Below are 12,890 nucleotides of genomic sequence, written 5' to 3'. Positions count from 1 at the left end.
GCCACGGCCAGCATTGCTGTTGGTAAAGGAATCTAGCAACACAGTTGTTGGGGAAGAGAGGCAGATTTATTAGAGGAAAAGTACATTGCAAAAAAGCAATGGGCAGTATGGCAGAGAAGGGACTGCCTGGAAAGTGGCAGGGGCTGGAGGGAAGTTTTATAAGGTGGTGCTGAAGAGACTATGTGGGGAACCAGGTATTTGGGAACAGAATGTTGTGCCAATGGATTGTGATTAGCTGTCTCTCAGAACAATTGTTTGTCCCAACCCGGGGCCCCTTCCTCCTTCCTGCTTACTTACCTATCTCAACCCCACACCTGTCTCCACATACAGTCACATTCTGAGATACCGGGAGGTTCAACATAGAAATGTTTTTGAGGAGGGGGACAAGACAGGAACAATTCAGCCGGTAACAATGGTATTTTACATAAATTTTTGCTTAAACATATTTATATGCATGTGAGTAATAACATAAAATATACAAAGAAATAAATGAATATAGTTAACTTAGAAAATTAAAGATTATAAATTATTTTGTGTACCTGTTTTTAGTTTTCATACTTAAAATAGGAACAGTGAACTCACCAGTTTCTTTGTGATTTCTAATAAAATATTTTGATATCTTCTTTTAGTGGAAGAGAAGTTCAATCTTCACTGACTATTTTCCATTCTCATTTTATTTCGTTATAGGAAATAAGAAGACCTGGGAATATGTACCACAGAAAAATATTTCTCTTCTTTATTGAATACATTCTAATAAAATATATGGATTAAAATGTTTTTGAAAGTAAAATTAAGTGGTAAATAGAAATTTGTAGGTGTTAAGAATGTTTTTGTTAATTTTGATTTTTTCCAAAGTGTTAAACTTTAAATAAATTTCAATAAGTATGAACAGATTTGAGGCTGAGAAATCCCACTCTACTACAAACTTATAATTCTCCACACCTACTCCTTTATTTTCATTTACATTTTTACACTTTGTTCAAATGAATGGAATTCACAGACGTAAATAGCAAAGAAAAACCCTCACAACTTTGAACAAAAGGAAGAAAAAATCATGATTTGTTGAGAAGAAAACCATTTAGTTGCAGTAATTTAGAGGACAAAATCAATGGGTCTATAAAAGAAATAAAATAGTTCTTTCACCAAAATGACAAATTGTTAAATCATATTTAAGTTTTCTAAATGAAGCACAACGGAACCTTTAAAAAATTATACCTATGAAAAATTTGTAAACTTTTTTCTTTAGGTGATTAATTTTTAGTTTCTTTTCTAACTACAAATTGAATTTCTTTTCCATTTCTTATCAGATCATAAAAGACTTAAGAAATTACCCTGAGTGGGTGGGAAGAAAAGGCCATTTTTTTCCCCTTTTTGTGTTTTGTTTCTGCATAGAGAATCCTGTGGAAATTACATTTTTTATTCTTTTTTACTAGGCACATTCCACTAATAGATAGTTTGTGATATGTAAAGCTTATTTCCAAAGCTCTCCAACATCCTTGTTTATTGAATCTTCTTCCCTTCAGAGGTAATTACTGCTACCTTTTCTCCTGAGGCAGCCACTTACCACTGTTCAATTTCTATACTTAACCCCTTCCAGAATTGACCATGAAATATTCATCCCCAAGTATAACAGAGTAGCACTTGAGTGTAAGTCTTTATCACTTGCTATTGCCCTTCTTTACATCTGATACTTGCATTAATTGAAATCAAACTCCTAGCAGGGAAGAAAGCCCTGATATTACACCTTCAGATAATCTGCTATACAAAAAAGAAATTCCTTAAGGGGGATCAGTTCTCTCCAATAGCTTTAATATAAATTCTTCACACAAAGTCTATTTATTTGGTAAAATGCAAATTATATTAGAATATTATTTTAATTTGTTTCCTTTTTTATTCTGTGTTTTAAATGGATATTAAAGATAGAAATTTTATTTCATACTTTGTGGTATTTCTACAACCTAAAATAAGACTGATACATAGAAGGCACTCAATAATAATTTATTAATGAATGAATCAATGTAAAACCCCATTCCTTTAAAAGTAATTAAAATTTTCAATTGTGTAGAAGAAAACAATTAAAATTGCATAGGGTGTCAGGGATTCTCAATACAACATGAAGGCTCACTGACTCACTAGAAGGACTCACAGGCTTCAGAAAAGCTATTAAATTCAAATTAATTCTCCCAGCAATTGATATGGACAGGAGACAGGGAAATATTGGGTTGAAGAGGGTAGTTCCCTGGCAAAGGCCCCGCCTTCAATCCTGGAAACCTGTGGCCCTAAATGAGAACAGACATTCCTATTTTTGTTCCCAAAAGTTACCTTTTGGCCTGTCATGACCCCCATCCTATACTCATATAAACCCCAGACCCCAGGCTCTAGAAGCAGATGAGAAGGAGACAAACAGAAGAGCCGGAGAACAGCAGAGCGGCGCAGCAGAAAGAAGAGAAAGAGCGTCTGAATGCTGAGAGGAGTTTGGCTGTCGGTGGTCAGAGAGGAGATTGGCCACCGGACAGCCAAATTCCTAGGGAAGATCATCTTCCCTACTCCATCCCCTTCCAGCTCCCCATCCATCCTGCTGAGCGCCACCTCCACCACTCAGTAAAACCCCTGCATTCACAATCTTCACGTTGATGTGTGACCTGATTCTTCCTGGATATTGGACAAAGACCTGGGTGCCAAGAGGGCACTGAGCTGGTGAACACTTAAGCCGTATGTGGATGGCAAAGCTAAAAGAGCACACGGTAAGACAGGCCACACCCATGTGGGCTTTGGGAGTCACAGGCACTCACCTCTAAATGCTACCACGGGGCTGGAGCCCCAAAGCACTCGTCTAAGCTCATGTACCTGCCAGTCTGCACGCTCCCCGTCCTCCCCATCCTGTAAGGGGTTTGAGTGTGCAAAGGGGTCATTAGGTTACGGTATTTAAACATATGGCTCGTTGCCTATTGTATTCAGAAAACACAACTGCTAAAATGAAGAATCCTAGTGTATCTGTAATCGTTTTCCTCTCTTTATCTCTGTAATTAATGCCAAAGCTGAAAACAAAACAAAACTAAACTAAAACGCTATGCTACCACCCCTATTAAGCAGTCTGGAGAACACAGGTTTACTTTGCTCCAGTTTCCTTGATTTTTCTGTCTCTGTCCACAGCTTCTCATGAATGAGGAGGTAACATGCCATCAAGTGATGGTTGCTATGAAAGTTGCAAGCCCCTTGGACATACTCCACTGAGTTGCCTTGACCATATCACTTAAAAGAGTTACTAGAGTTAAACATTTCATTGCCTGCGCTGCAGCAACAGTTTTTGAAATATGGCTAGGTTGTCACTAACAGACATTACCTTGCTTGACATAAAATTTATGCTTCATAGCTGAAGATAGTTACATGTCTATCAAAACAGCTGTAATAATGGAAAGTTAGCAGAGTGATAGCAGTCATCAGTTTTGTATTTTTAAAGCTACTGTCAGGACCTTTTATCCGGGAAAATTTCTTCCTAGTTATAGATTTGTTCCCTTAATGGCCACTCCCTTCTTTGCTAAATTATTGTGTATATATAATCTAAGATACCTATATTGGGGTAGAAAACTAACTCATTTGGTGACAGAGATAGAATATGTGGTCTATGTCCACGGCCCGTCTTTCACCTGAATTGTTATGTTTTATAGAGTTATTTAAAAGATTACTATTACCATTGGCCCCTTTCAAGCTGTGAATTTTGTATAAATCTTTCCATTGGCCCCTTTTAAGCTGTGAATTTTGTATAAATCTTTCTTCAGAGTTTCTCTTTCATTGGCTCACATAGTTGAAGAAAATATTGATGTTCAGGACTGCAAATGTTTTCTTGTTTTTGGCTTATGTCATAAATCTCATAGTGTACATTTGGCTTTTCACTTAGTGACACAAAACAATATTCATTCTGTGTCTTATAACTTGCACTTGTCCCCTCACTACTTTAGATTCCCTTCCATATCTGAAACATATTAAACTTTGCCCACTATGCGTCAAGTTTCTTAATAGATGGGTGATATTTCAGTGAAGTTGAGCACTGAAGGTGCCTAGCTATACTCTGGTTAAGTCAAGAACTGTATTACTTTCTTCAAAATGTCTAGCACATTATGTGTCAAATACATCTTGGCCTAGCTCTTTAGAGAATATTAGTTGCTGAATTACTTTCATCTCATGATATAATATTTTTATTATGCTGATGATTTTGAGGGGAAGCTAATTTCTCACTTTAAGGAAGAACTTAAACATTTTCAGTTCAATTTATGTGAGTGCAGCATTTCTCATGTCAGAGAACAACAGGTGCATTAACAGAAAAGTTAGCAGGTTGTTTTAGAAACTGTATTGTTAAAATACTTTCAGAGTGGAAACTTTGGGGATCTTGGATGCTGTCATCTTTATTGAAACAAATAGCTTTAAAGACCACAAATATATACTACATGCACACTCACACAGTCACCCACCCAATACTGTTGCTATTAATTACCACATTTAGTCACTAGGGACAGACTAATGAAACTTTTTATTAACACAATAGAAGCACAACGTACAAAACAATCTGTTTAATTCCAAGTAAAAAGCTCATTTGCCTGATGTGTCTCAGAAGGGAAACAAGAAACTCGGAAATTGTAACTTGCCAAATACTAAATGGATGGACACCTTCTGTCATGAGATTTCTGAAGCTCTCAAGATTGGAAATGTTTAAACAAAGTCAAATTTATTTCATTGGTAAAGTTACTTTGAAAAGATCAGGTAGGATAATTCTTATTTGCAGGCACATAAAAAAGTATCTTGGGAATTCGACTGATATTTAGTATTAATACAAGATTTGTGGAATAAAAGAAAAGATGTAGTGTAAAATAAAAATATGTGTTGCATTCAGAGTGTCTATACATAAAAACACACATATATCATGTATATATTTTGATATAGGTTTATATTTTTAAAGAAAATAAGCAAAAAGTATTATTTATAATATTTCAACCCACAGTTTATAATTTTCAAAGTTGAGCTTAAAATTTTAAATGAAATGAATTCTGTGAAAAAAACTATAGGTGAAGCATTTAATCAATTAATATACAAATGTGCAAGAGATTAGTACAAATTAATTTTAACATATTTGCAACAGTTTTCCAAAATCCTTACATTATCATAAACTGCAGACTTCCTCAGTTATGATGGTACAATTTACTTTTTTTTGACTGTACAATAGTATGAATGCCATCTGCATGCAGTGATCCACATTTAAAAACATACTTAAGAGTACCCATACAATCATTCTGTTGTTTACTTTCAGTTCACTATTCAATAAATTGCATGAGATATTCAGCACTTTATTATTAAATAGGCTTTGTGATAGATAATTTTGCCCAAATATTAATGTAAGTGTTGTGAGGATGTTTACGATAGGCTATGCAAAGGTGTGATGTTTGTAAGTTAGGTGTATTAAGTGCATTTTTGACTTACAGTATTTTCAACTTACGATGGGTTTATTGCGATGTAACTCCATCGTAAGTCAAGGAGTATCTGTATTCATGTAACAGAAATAACAGATTCATTTTAAAAACAACCACCATTATAAAAGGAAAGACTATACCTCTTAAAATTCTTAAGCACTAATATATATTTTATGAGAAAAGAAATAATCATGCCAAACAAATTAAATGTCCCAAACAAATTAAACTGTTTTTTATTTTAACAAATAAGCATATATTTCAAGTTTGAAGATATTGTTTACTTTATTACTTAGGTTATTGTTTAACCTAAGGTTAAAACAAATTATAAATCAGATTATGATAATTAACATGGCACAGAGTTAAAGTATTTATTGTTAATAACTCACTTAGCATAATAGGCATGTTTAGCCTAAGTAACTGATGTCACAATATTTTTACGCCTAGGAGGAATTCTTTTTATATTAGCTCTCAAAAGAGATAAGATTCTCTCCACGTGGTTTGGGCTTACCCCTTTGACTGAGAACATGCCACTTGTTACTAGAGGTTGATGTATGACTCAACTTAGAGTTGAGGATGAAAAGTGGGGATCATAGCACCTGCCTATACCCTGGTACAGATCATACGATGTTGATTGATTTATTTGTGGAGTCAGGGTCTCGCTGTGTTGCCCAGGCTGGAGTGCAGTGGCACGACCATGGCTCACTGCAGCCTTGAACTCCTGGGTGTGGTGGTGCGCACCTGTAGTCCCAGCAACTCTGGCAGGCTGAGGCAGGAGAATCGCTTGAACTCAGGAGGCGGAGGTTGCAGTGAGCCGAGATTACACCACTGCACTCCAGCCTGGAGACAAAGTAAGACTCCATCTCAGAAAAAAAAAAAAAAAAAATTAAATTAAAAAGTTCTAGTACCTAAAATGAGCAATATCGCCAGGCACAGTGGGTCACACTTGTAATCCCAGCACTTTGGGATGCAGAAGTGGGTGGACCATCCGAGTCAGAGGTTGAGACCAGCCTGCAGTGAGCCGAGATTGCACCACTGCACTCCAGCCTGGGAGACAGAGTGAGACTCCATTTCAAAAAAAGAATTAGCCAAGCGTGGTAGCATGCACCTGTAGTCCTAGCTACCGGGGAGGCTGACGGGGAAGGATTCCTTGAGCCCGAAGGTCAAGGCTGCAGTGAGCCTTGTTTGCACCACCTCACTCCAACTTGGGCAAGACCCCATCTCAAAAAAGAAAAAAAACCCCACAAAAACAAAAAACAAAACAGAACAGAACAGCATCACTTCCTTATCATTAGTTTGAAGGAAGTGAATTGCCTGTAAAAGTTTCCATTTTCAAAAAAAGTATTAAAATATAGTGTAAAGCCAGGCACGATGGCTCATTCCTGTAATCTCAGCACTTTGGGAGGCTGAAATGGATTGCCCCAGGAGGTCGAGGCTGCAGCTGAGCGATCCTCCCGCCTCAGCCCGGCAAGTAGCAGAGACTACAAGTGCGTGCCACCATGCCCAGCTAATTTTTTATATTTTTGTAGAGACAGGGTTTCACCATGTTGCCCAAACTAGTCTGGAACTCCTGATCTCAAGCGATCCACTCGCTTCCGCTTCCGCCTCCACCTCCCAAAATGCTGGGATTACAGGCGTGAGCCACGGGGGCTGGCCTAATTACTTTCTTCAGTCTGAGCGTGAAGGCTGGAAGAAAAGCTCTCACTTGCATATAATTTTTTAGAGACAGAGTCTCCCTCTGTTACACGGGCTGGAGTGCAACGGCGCAATCTCAGCTCACTGTAACCTCAACCTCCCGTGCTTGATCGCTTATATAATCTCAGCTCACTGTAATCTCAACCTCCCGGGCTCGATCGCATATATACACACATATATTTGTTTGTTTAGACAGAGTCTTGGTCTGTTGCCCAGGCTGGAGTGCAGTGGCCCGATCTCCGCTCACTGCAACCTCCGCATCCCGGGTTCAAACAATTCTCTGCCTCAGCCTCCCGAGTAGCTGGGATTACAGGCACCCGCCACCACGCCCGACTAATTTTTGTGTTTTTAGTACAGATGGGGTTTCAGTGAAACCATGCTGGCCAGGCTGGTCTTGAACTCCTGACCTCGTGATCCACCCGCCTCGACCTCCCAAAGTGCTGGGATTACAGGCGTGGGCTACCTCGCCCAGCCGATCGCTTATATTTTTAAAAAGATGTTTTCTTCGTTTCCTAGCCCCTTCTACCTCGCCACAAAGTTTCAAAGACTTAATGCTATTACAAAAGGCCGTCAGAGGTCAAGCTCAGCGGTGCAGCTCCCTCATGCCCGGCAGCCTCACAGGGGGCCGACCCTGCCCAGGATGAGCGGCGCCAGGTAGCCGGGGACGCTCCCGGGGGTCCCCGGGCCCTGGCTGGGGGAGGTGTTGTGGGACGCACTTACCCAGGCTCAGGAGAGGCGAGTGGGCGGCTGGGGCTGCAGCTGGAGCTGGCCATTGAGGAGCTTCCGCGCGACAGTGCGATCGGTTGCACCTTCTGCGACAGGTGCCAGCCGGTTGGCGCGCAGCGCCTGCTAGGGCAGAGTCTGGCCCTTGCTGCGCCTGGCCCCGAAGACCGGGAAGTCGTAAAGCTCCTCCTCGCAGCGTATGTGCGGCTGCGGCCGGGCGGAAGCCTCGGGACACAGAACTGCCAGCTCAGCAGCCGGTTACATCCCGACCGGCCACCCGTAGCCAGCGTCCGCTCATGCGCGCTCCTGGAAGACCCAGCAGCCCCGCCGCGAGTTCCGATTGGCTCCGCGTGAGTGGCGGTCCCCTGAGACGTCACAAGGGCGCGCCTTCCGTGACGTCACAAGGGCGCGCCTTCCGTGACGTCACAAGGGCGCGCCTTCCGTGACGTCACAAGGGCGCGCCTTCCGTGACGTCACAAGGGCGCGTCTTCGCCGACACGGTAGAGGTGGGCGTTCGGTGACGTCACAGGCGCCGGGTGTTCGGCGACATCACCGGGGCGCTACAGTGCCTGGGGCTGGGCAGTCTTCTCGTCAGAGTGGGGGCTGGTAACAGCGACCTCCCCGCCAGGTCTGTGTGTTGCGGGCTGAAGAAGGGTAGCTGAAAAATTCAGACCCAGCACAGTGTTTATGTTCGTCAAAAATAGAAAACTATGTCTGACGCCGCTGAGGCGAGAGGACCCTTCAGGGCAAGAGCAGCCTAGCAACATGGTGCAACCCCATCTCTGTAGTCCTACCTCAGCCCCCCAGCTACTTGAGCCCAAAGGTTCAAGGCTCCAGTGAGCTATGATCCAACCATAGCATTCCAGCCTGCGAGATTGAGGTAAACCCTGTCTAAAAAAATTAAGAAACTATCCAAGTGTGCAACAGGGAGGGACTGCTAAATAAAACATGAGGCTGGCTGGGCCCTACTGTAATCCCAGCACTTTGGGAGGCCGAGGCGGGAGGATGGATGGCTTGGGCTCAGGAGTTCGAGACCAGCCTGGGCAACATGACGAAACCCTGTCTCTACAAAAGATACAAAAATTAGCCGGGCGTGGTGCGCACCTGGCCTAATTTTTGTATTTTTCTAGAGATGGGGGTGGGGGGGGCTCGCTATGTTGCCCGGGCCAGTTTCGAACTCCTGAGTTGAAGCGATCTTCTCACCTTGGCCGTCAGAGTTGTCGGGATTACAGGCATGAGGGACCGCGCCCCACCTGGGTTAGGCTACTTAATAACAGAAGAAAGTGCTTCGCCAGGCTCAGTGGCTGACGCTTGTAATCCCAACACTTTGGGAGGCCGAGGCGGGTGGATCACCTGAGGTCGGGAGTTGGAGACCAGCCTGGCCATGGTGAAATCCAGTCTCTACAAAAAATACAAAAATTAGCCAGGCGTGGTGGCGCATGCCTGTAGTCCCAGCTGCTTGGGAGGCTGATAAAAGGAGAATTACTTGAACCCGGGAGGCGGAGGTTGCATTGGGCCGAGATCACACCACTGCACCCCAGCCTGGGCGACACAGCGAGACTCCAGTTTGACACCAGCCTGGGCAATATAGTGAAACCCTGTCTCTACAAAACAAACAAAAACCCAGGCGTAACTGTGTCCACCTGTGGCCCTAGCTAGTTAGGAGGCTGAGGCAGGAGGATCACTTGAGGCCAGGAGCTCAAGGCTGCAGTGAGCTATGGTAATCCCACTGCTTCCCATCCTGAGCAATAGAATGAAAGCATGTCTCTAGATAGCTAGCTAGCTAGATAATTGATATGTAGTTTTGAATCAAATTTTTTCCCTAGATTTGAACATGTTTTTCTAAAGTAGCATTCAACACATCAGCATTTTACAGTGTTATTAGTTGTTAATATGATTTTTTTCTGAAATACAGTATCCTTTACAAAAGCAGTTTTGTCTTTCAAAGTACATAGATAAGGCCCTCAAGTGAATTTGTCTGATGTTGGCAACCTTGGTACCATTTTGTCCACTTGATTGGAAAAGTTAGTCAATAATTTCAGGTCACTGTTGGCCTTAGAAGAAGAGCCCAAAGGCAACAAGCAAAGGCGCTGGTGTCCAGTCGCCTTCTAGAAGCATTTTCACTTTCCTTTAAGGTTTCCCTTGATGAACATAGAAGTACTGTATGTAGAATTGACCCAGTGCTGCCCTGGCAACTTTGTATATTAGGCCAAATTTACATTGCTTACCTTTATGAGAGGCACCCTGATAGGCTAGTGGAGTTACACACAAAGTCTGATCTCAGCTGCACTGTCCAGAGATGCAACACAGTCCAATCAAAGAACATTCTCTGAGCCCGTTTCTTTAGCTGTAAAAGAATAACATACCCATCTAAGAAGGCAGCTTATTGTATTTGATTGGTCTTTTATTTTCTATGAAACTGTGTTTAACACAGTAATTATTTTCATTTGTATACTTCATTTGTGTTGTGTTTTTGGTTTTAGTTTTGTTTTTGAAATGGAGTCTTTTTTTTAGTGGTTTTTCGTTTTGTTTTGTTTTGTTTTGTTTTTGAGATGGAGTCTTTCTATTGTCACCCAGGCTGGAGTGCAGTGGCATGATCTCTGCTCACTGCAACCTCCACCTCCCAGGTTCAAGTGATTCTCCTGCCTCAGCTTCCTGAGAAGCTGGGATTACAGGTGCCCGCCCCCACACCCAGCTAATTTTTTAAATATATTTTTAGTAGAGATGGGGTTATAACATGTTGCCCAGGCTGGTCTCAAACTACTGACGTCAAGTGATCCACCCGCCTTGGCTTCCCAAGTGCTGGGATTATAGGCATGAGCCACCGCGCCTGGCTTGTTTTCAAATAAGGGTTTCTTGGCTAGGCATGGTGGCTCACGCCTGTAATCCCAGCACTTTGGGAGGCCAAGGTCAGTGGATCACCTGAGGTCAGGAGTTCGAGACCAGCCTGACCAATATGGAGAAACCCTGTCTCTACTGAAAATACAAAATTAGCCAGGTGTGGTGGTGCATGCCTGTAATCCCAGCTACTCAGGAGGCTGAGGAAAGAGAATTGCTTGAACCCAGGGGGCAGAGGTTGCAGTGAGCTGAGATCGCACCATTGCACTCCAGCCTGGGCAACAAGAACAAAACTCTGTCTCAAAATAAAAAAAAGATTTCTTAAAATGATATTTTCAGTATTTTATAGATGATGTGTAAGCAGCAATCTTAATAGGATGTTACCCAACACTTTGCGAGACTGGCAGCTGATTTGATCCAGATGTCTCTAATTCTTTTTTCTTTTTCTTTTTCTGTTCTTTTTTTTTTTTTTTTTTTTTTTTTTTGACAGCCTTGCTCTGTTACCCATGCTGGAGTTCAGTGGCACGATCTTGGCTCACTGCAACCTCCACCTCCCGGGTTCAAGAGATTCTCCTGCCTCAGGCTCCCGAGTAGCTGGGATTACAGGCGTCTGCCACCATGCCCAGCTAATTTTTTGTATTTTTGGTAGAGACAGCGTTTCACCATGTTGGCCAGGCTGGTCTCGAACTCCTGACCTTAGGTGATCTGCCTGCCTCGGCTTCCCAAAGTGTTAGGATTACAGGCGTCAGCCACTGTGCCTGGCCCAGATGTCTCTAATTCTAACATGAGATGTATTGCAGGATCATAGCAGAGTGAGTTGCTGATGTATCCAGAAGGAAACAAGCATGGAACTCTCACGACAGCTGTCCTGAGAAGTGTGTGTGTGCTGTGCTTGAATATCTCACTGCTCATTTATACACAGGCTTTCTGGTGACTGAGTTAACAGTATCTGTTTCATAAATAATGTAGCCCTCTTTCTTTCTTTCTTTCTTTCTCTCTCTCTCTTTTTTTTTTTTTTTTTTTTTTGAGACAGGGTCTTGCTCTGTTACCCAGGCTGGAGTGCAATGGTGCAGTCTTGGCTCACTGCAACTTCAGCCTCCTGGGTTCAAGCGATTCTCCTGCCTCAGCCTCCCAAGTAGCTGGGATTACAGGCATGCGCCACCACGCCTGGCTAATTTTTTCTTTTTTTTTTTTTTTGAGATGGAGTTTCGCTGTTGTTGCCCAGGCTGGAGTGCAATGGCACAATCTCGGCTCACCACAATCTTTGCCTTTCGGGTTCAAGGGATTCTCCTGCCTCAGCCTCCCGAGTAGCTGGGATTACAGGCATGTGCCACCACACCCGGCTAATGTTGTCTTTTTAGTAGAGACGGGGTTTCTCTATGTTGGTTAGGCTGGTCTCAAACTCCTGACCTCAGGTGATCTACACGCCTCAGCCTCTCAAAGTGCTGGGATCACAGGCATGAGCCATCGCTCCTGGCCTAATTTTTGTATTTTTAGTAGAGAGGGGGTTTCACTATGTTGGCCAGGCTGGTCTCGAATTCCTGACCTCAAGTTATCTGCCTGCCTCGGCCTCCCAAAGTGTTGGAATTACAGGCGTGAACCACCGTGCCTGGCCAGCTCTATTTCTTTAAGCCTACATGTTTTGCACTTGTTAAAAGTATTTGAACATACAATTACTCAGCTTCCCTTGTTTAGCTTGAATTTTGTATAATCTTAAATATTTTTTCCAATCTAAGCTTTATTTTATCCTGTTTCTTCTATATTTGTATAACTTCAGGTGGCTATCTTCATTGAAAGTTTTTTCTCAAAAGCCTTAAAATAGAACATAGTTCTTGGCAGCAATTTGAAAGTTATTTGAGGAGAAGGGGAGACTTACAGTGATGATTCAAATGAAGCAAACTAAAAAGTAATGAAGCAAGAGAGAGGAAAAAGCAGTATTCACTTGAGCACATCCCAAAAGAATAACATTTCAAATGTAACTAGAAAAAAGTATGCTGAAGTTCGCAATACAGAAATAATTATTAATAAGATAGCTTTAAAGCCCTGCTCAGCTTTTGAATGTTGGGAATTGACCCAGAGGTGGCTGTAACCAAAGATGATTCCTTCAGTAATGACCATTTTTTCTTTTTCAAGATGATGATTATTCCCCACCTTCTAAGAGACAGAGATCAACGA

The 12,890-nt window shown here is 42.3% G+C and overlaps 1 protein-coding gene across 1 annotated transcript in view; it reads right to left on the bottom strand.

Annotated features, from left to right (window-relative positions):
- The window catches only part of LOC112131255 (uncharacterized), a 58,711-nt gene extending 50,442 nt beyond the window's left edge, over nt 1-8,269 (bottom strand). Inside the window, exon 1 of the mRNA XM_063722636.1 lies at nt 7,875-8,269. Coding sequence (XP_063578706.1) covers nt 7,875-7,927 — 53 coding nt within the window. The 5' untranslated portion in view covers nt 7,928-8,269. The remainder of the gene's footprint in view (nt 1-7,874) is intronic.
- Between the last annotated feature and the right edge of the window lie 4,621 nt (nt 8,270-12,890).

Source organism: Pongo abelii, chromosome 2 (assembly GCF_028885655.2).
Source record: "Pongo abelii isolate AG06213 chromosome 2, NHGRI_mPonAbe1-v2.0_pri, whole genome shotgun sequence".
NCBI classification, from domain to species: Eukaryota; Metazoa; Chordata; class Mammalia; order Primates; family Hominidae; genus Pongo; species Pongo abelii.
The sequence above is the reverse complement of the archived record's forward strand: the minus strand, read 5'-3'. Positions and strand labels throughout refer to the sequence as shown.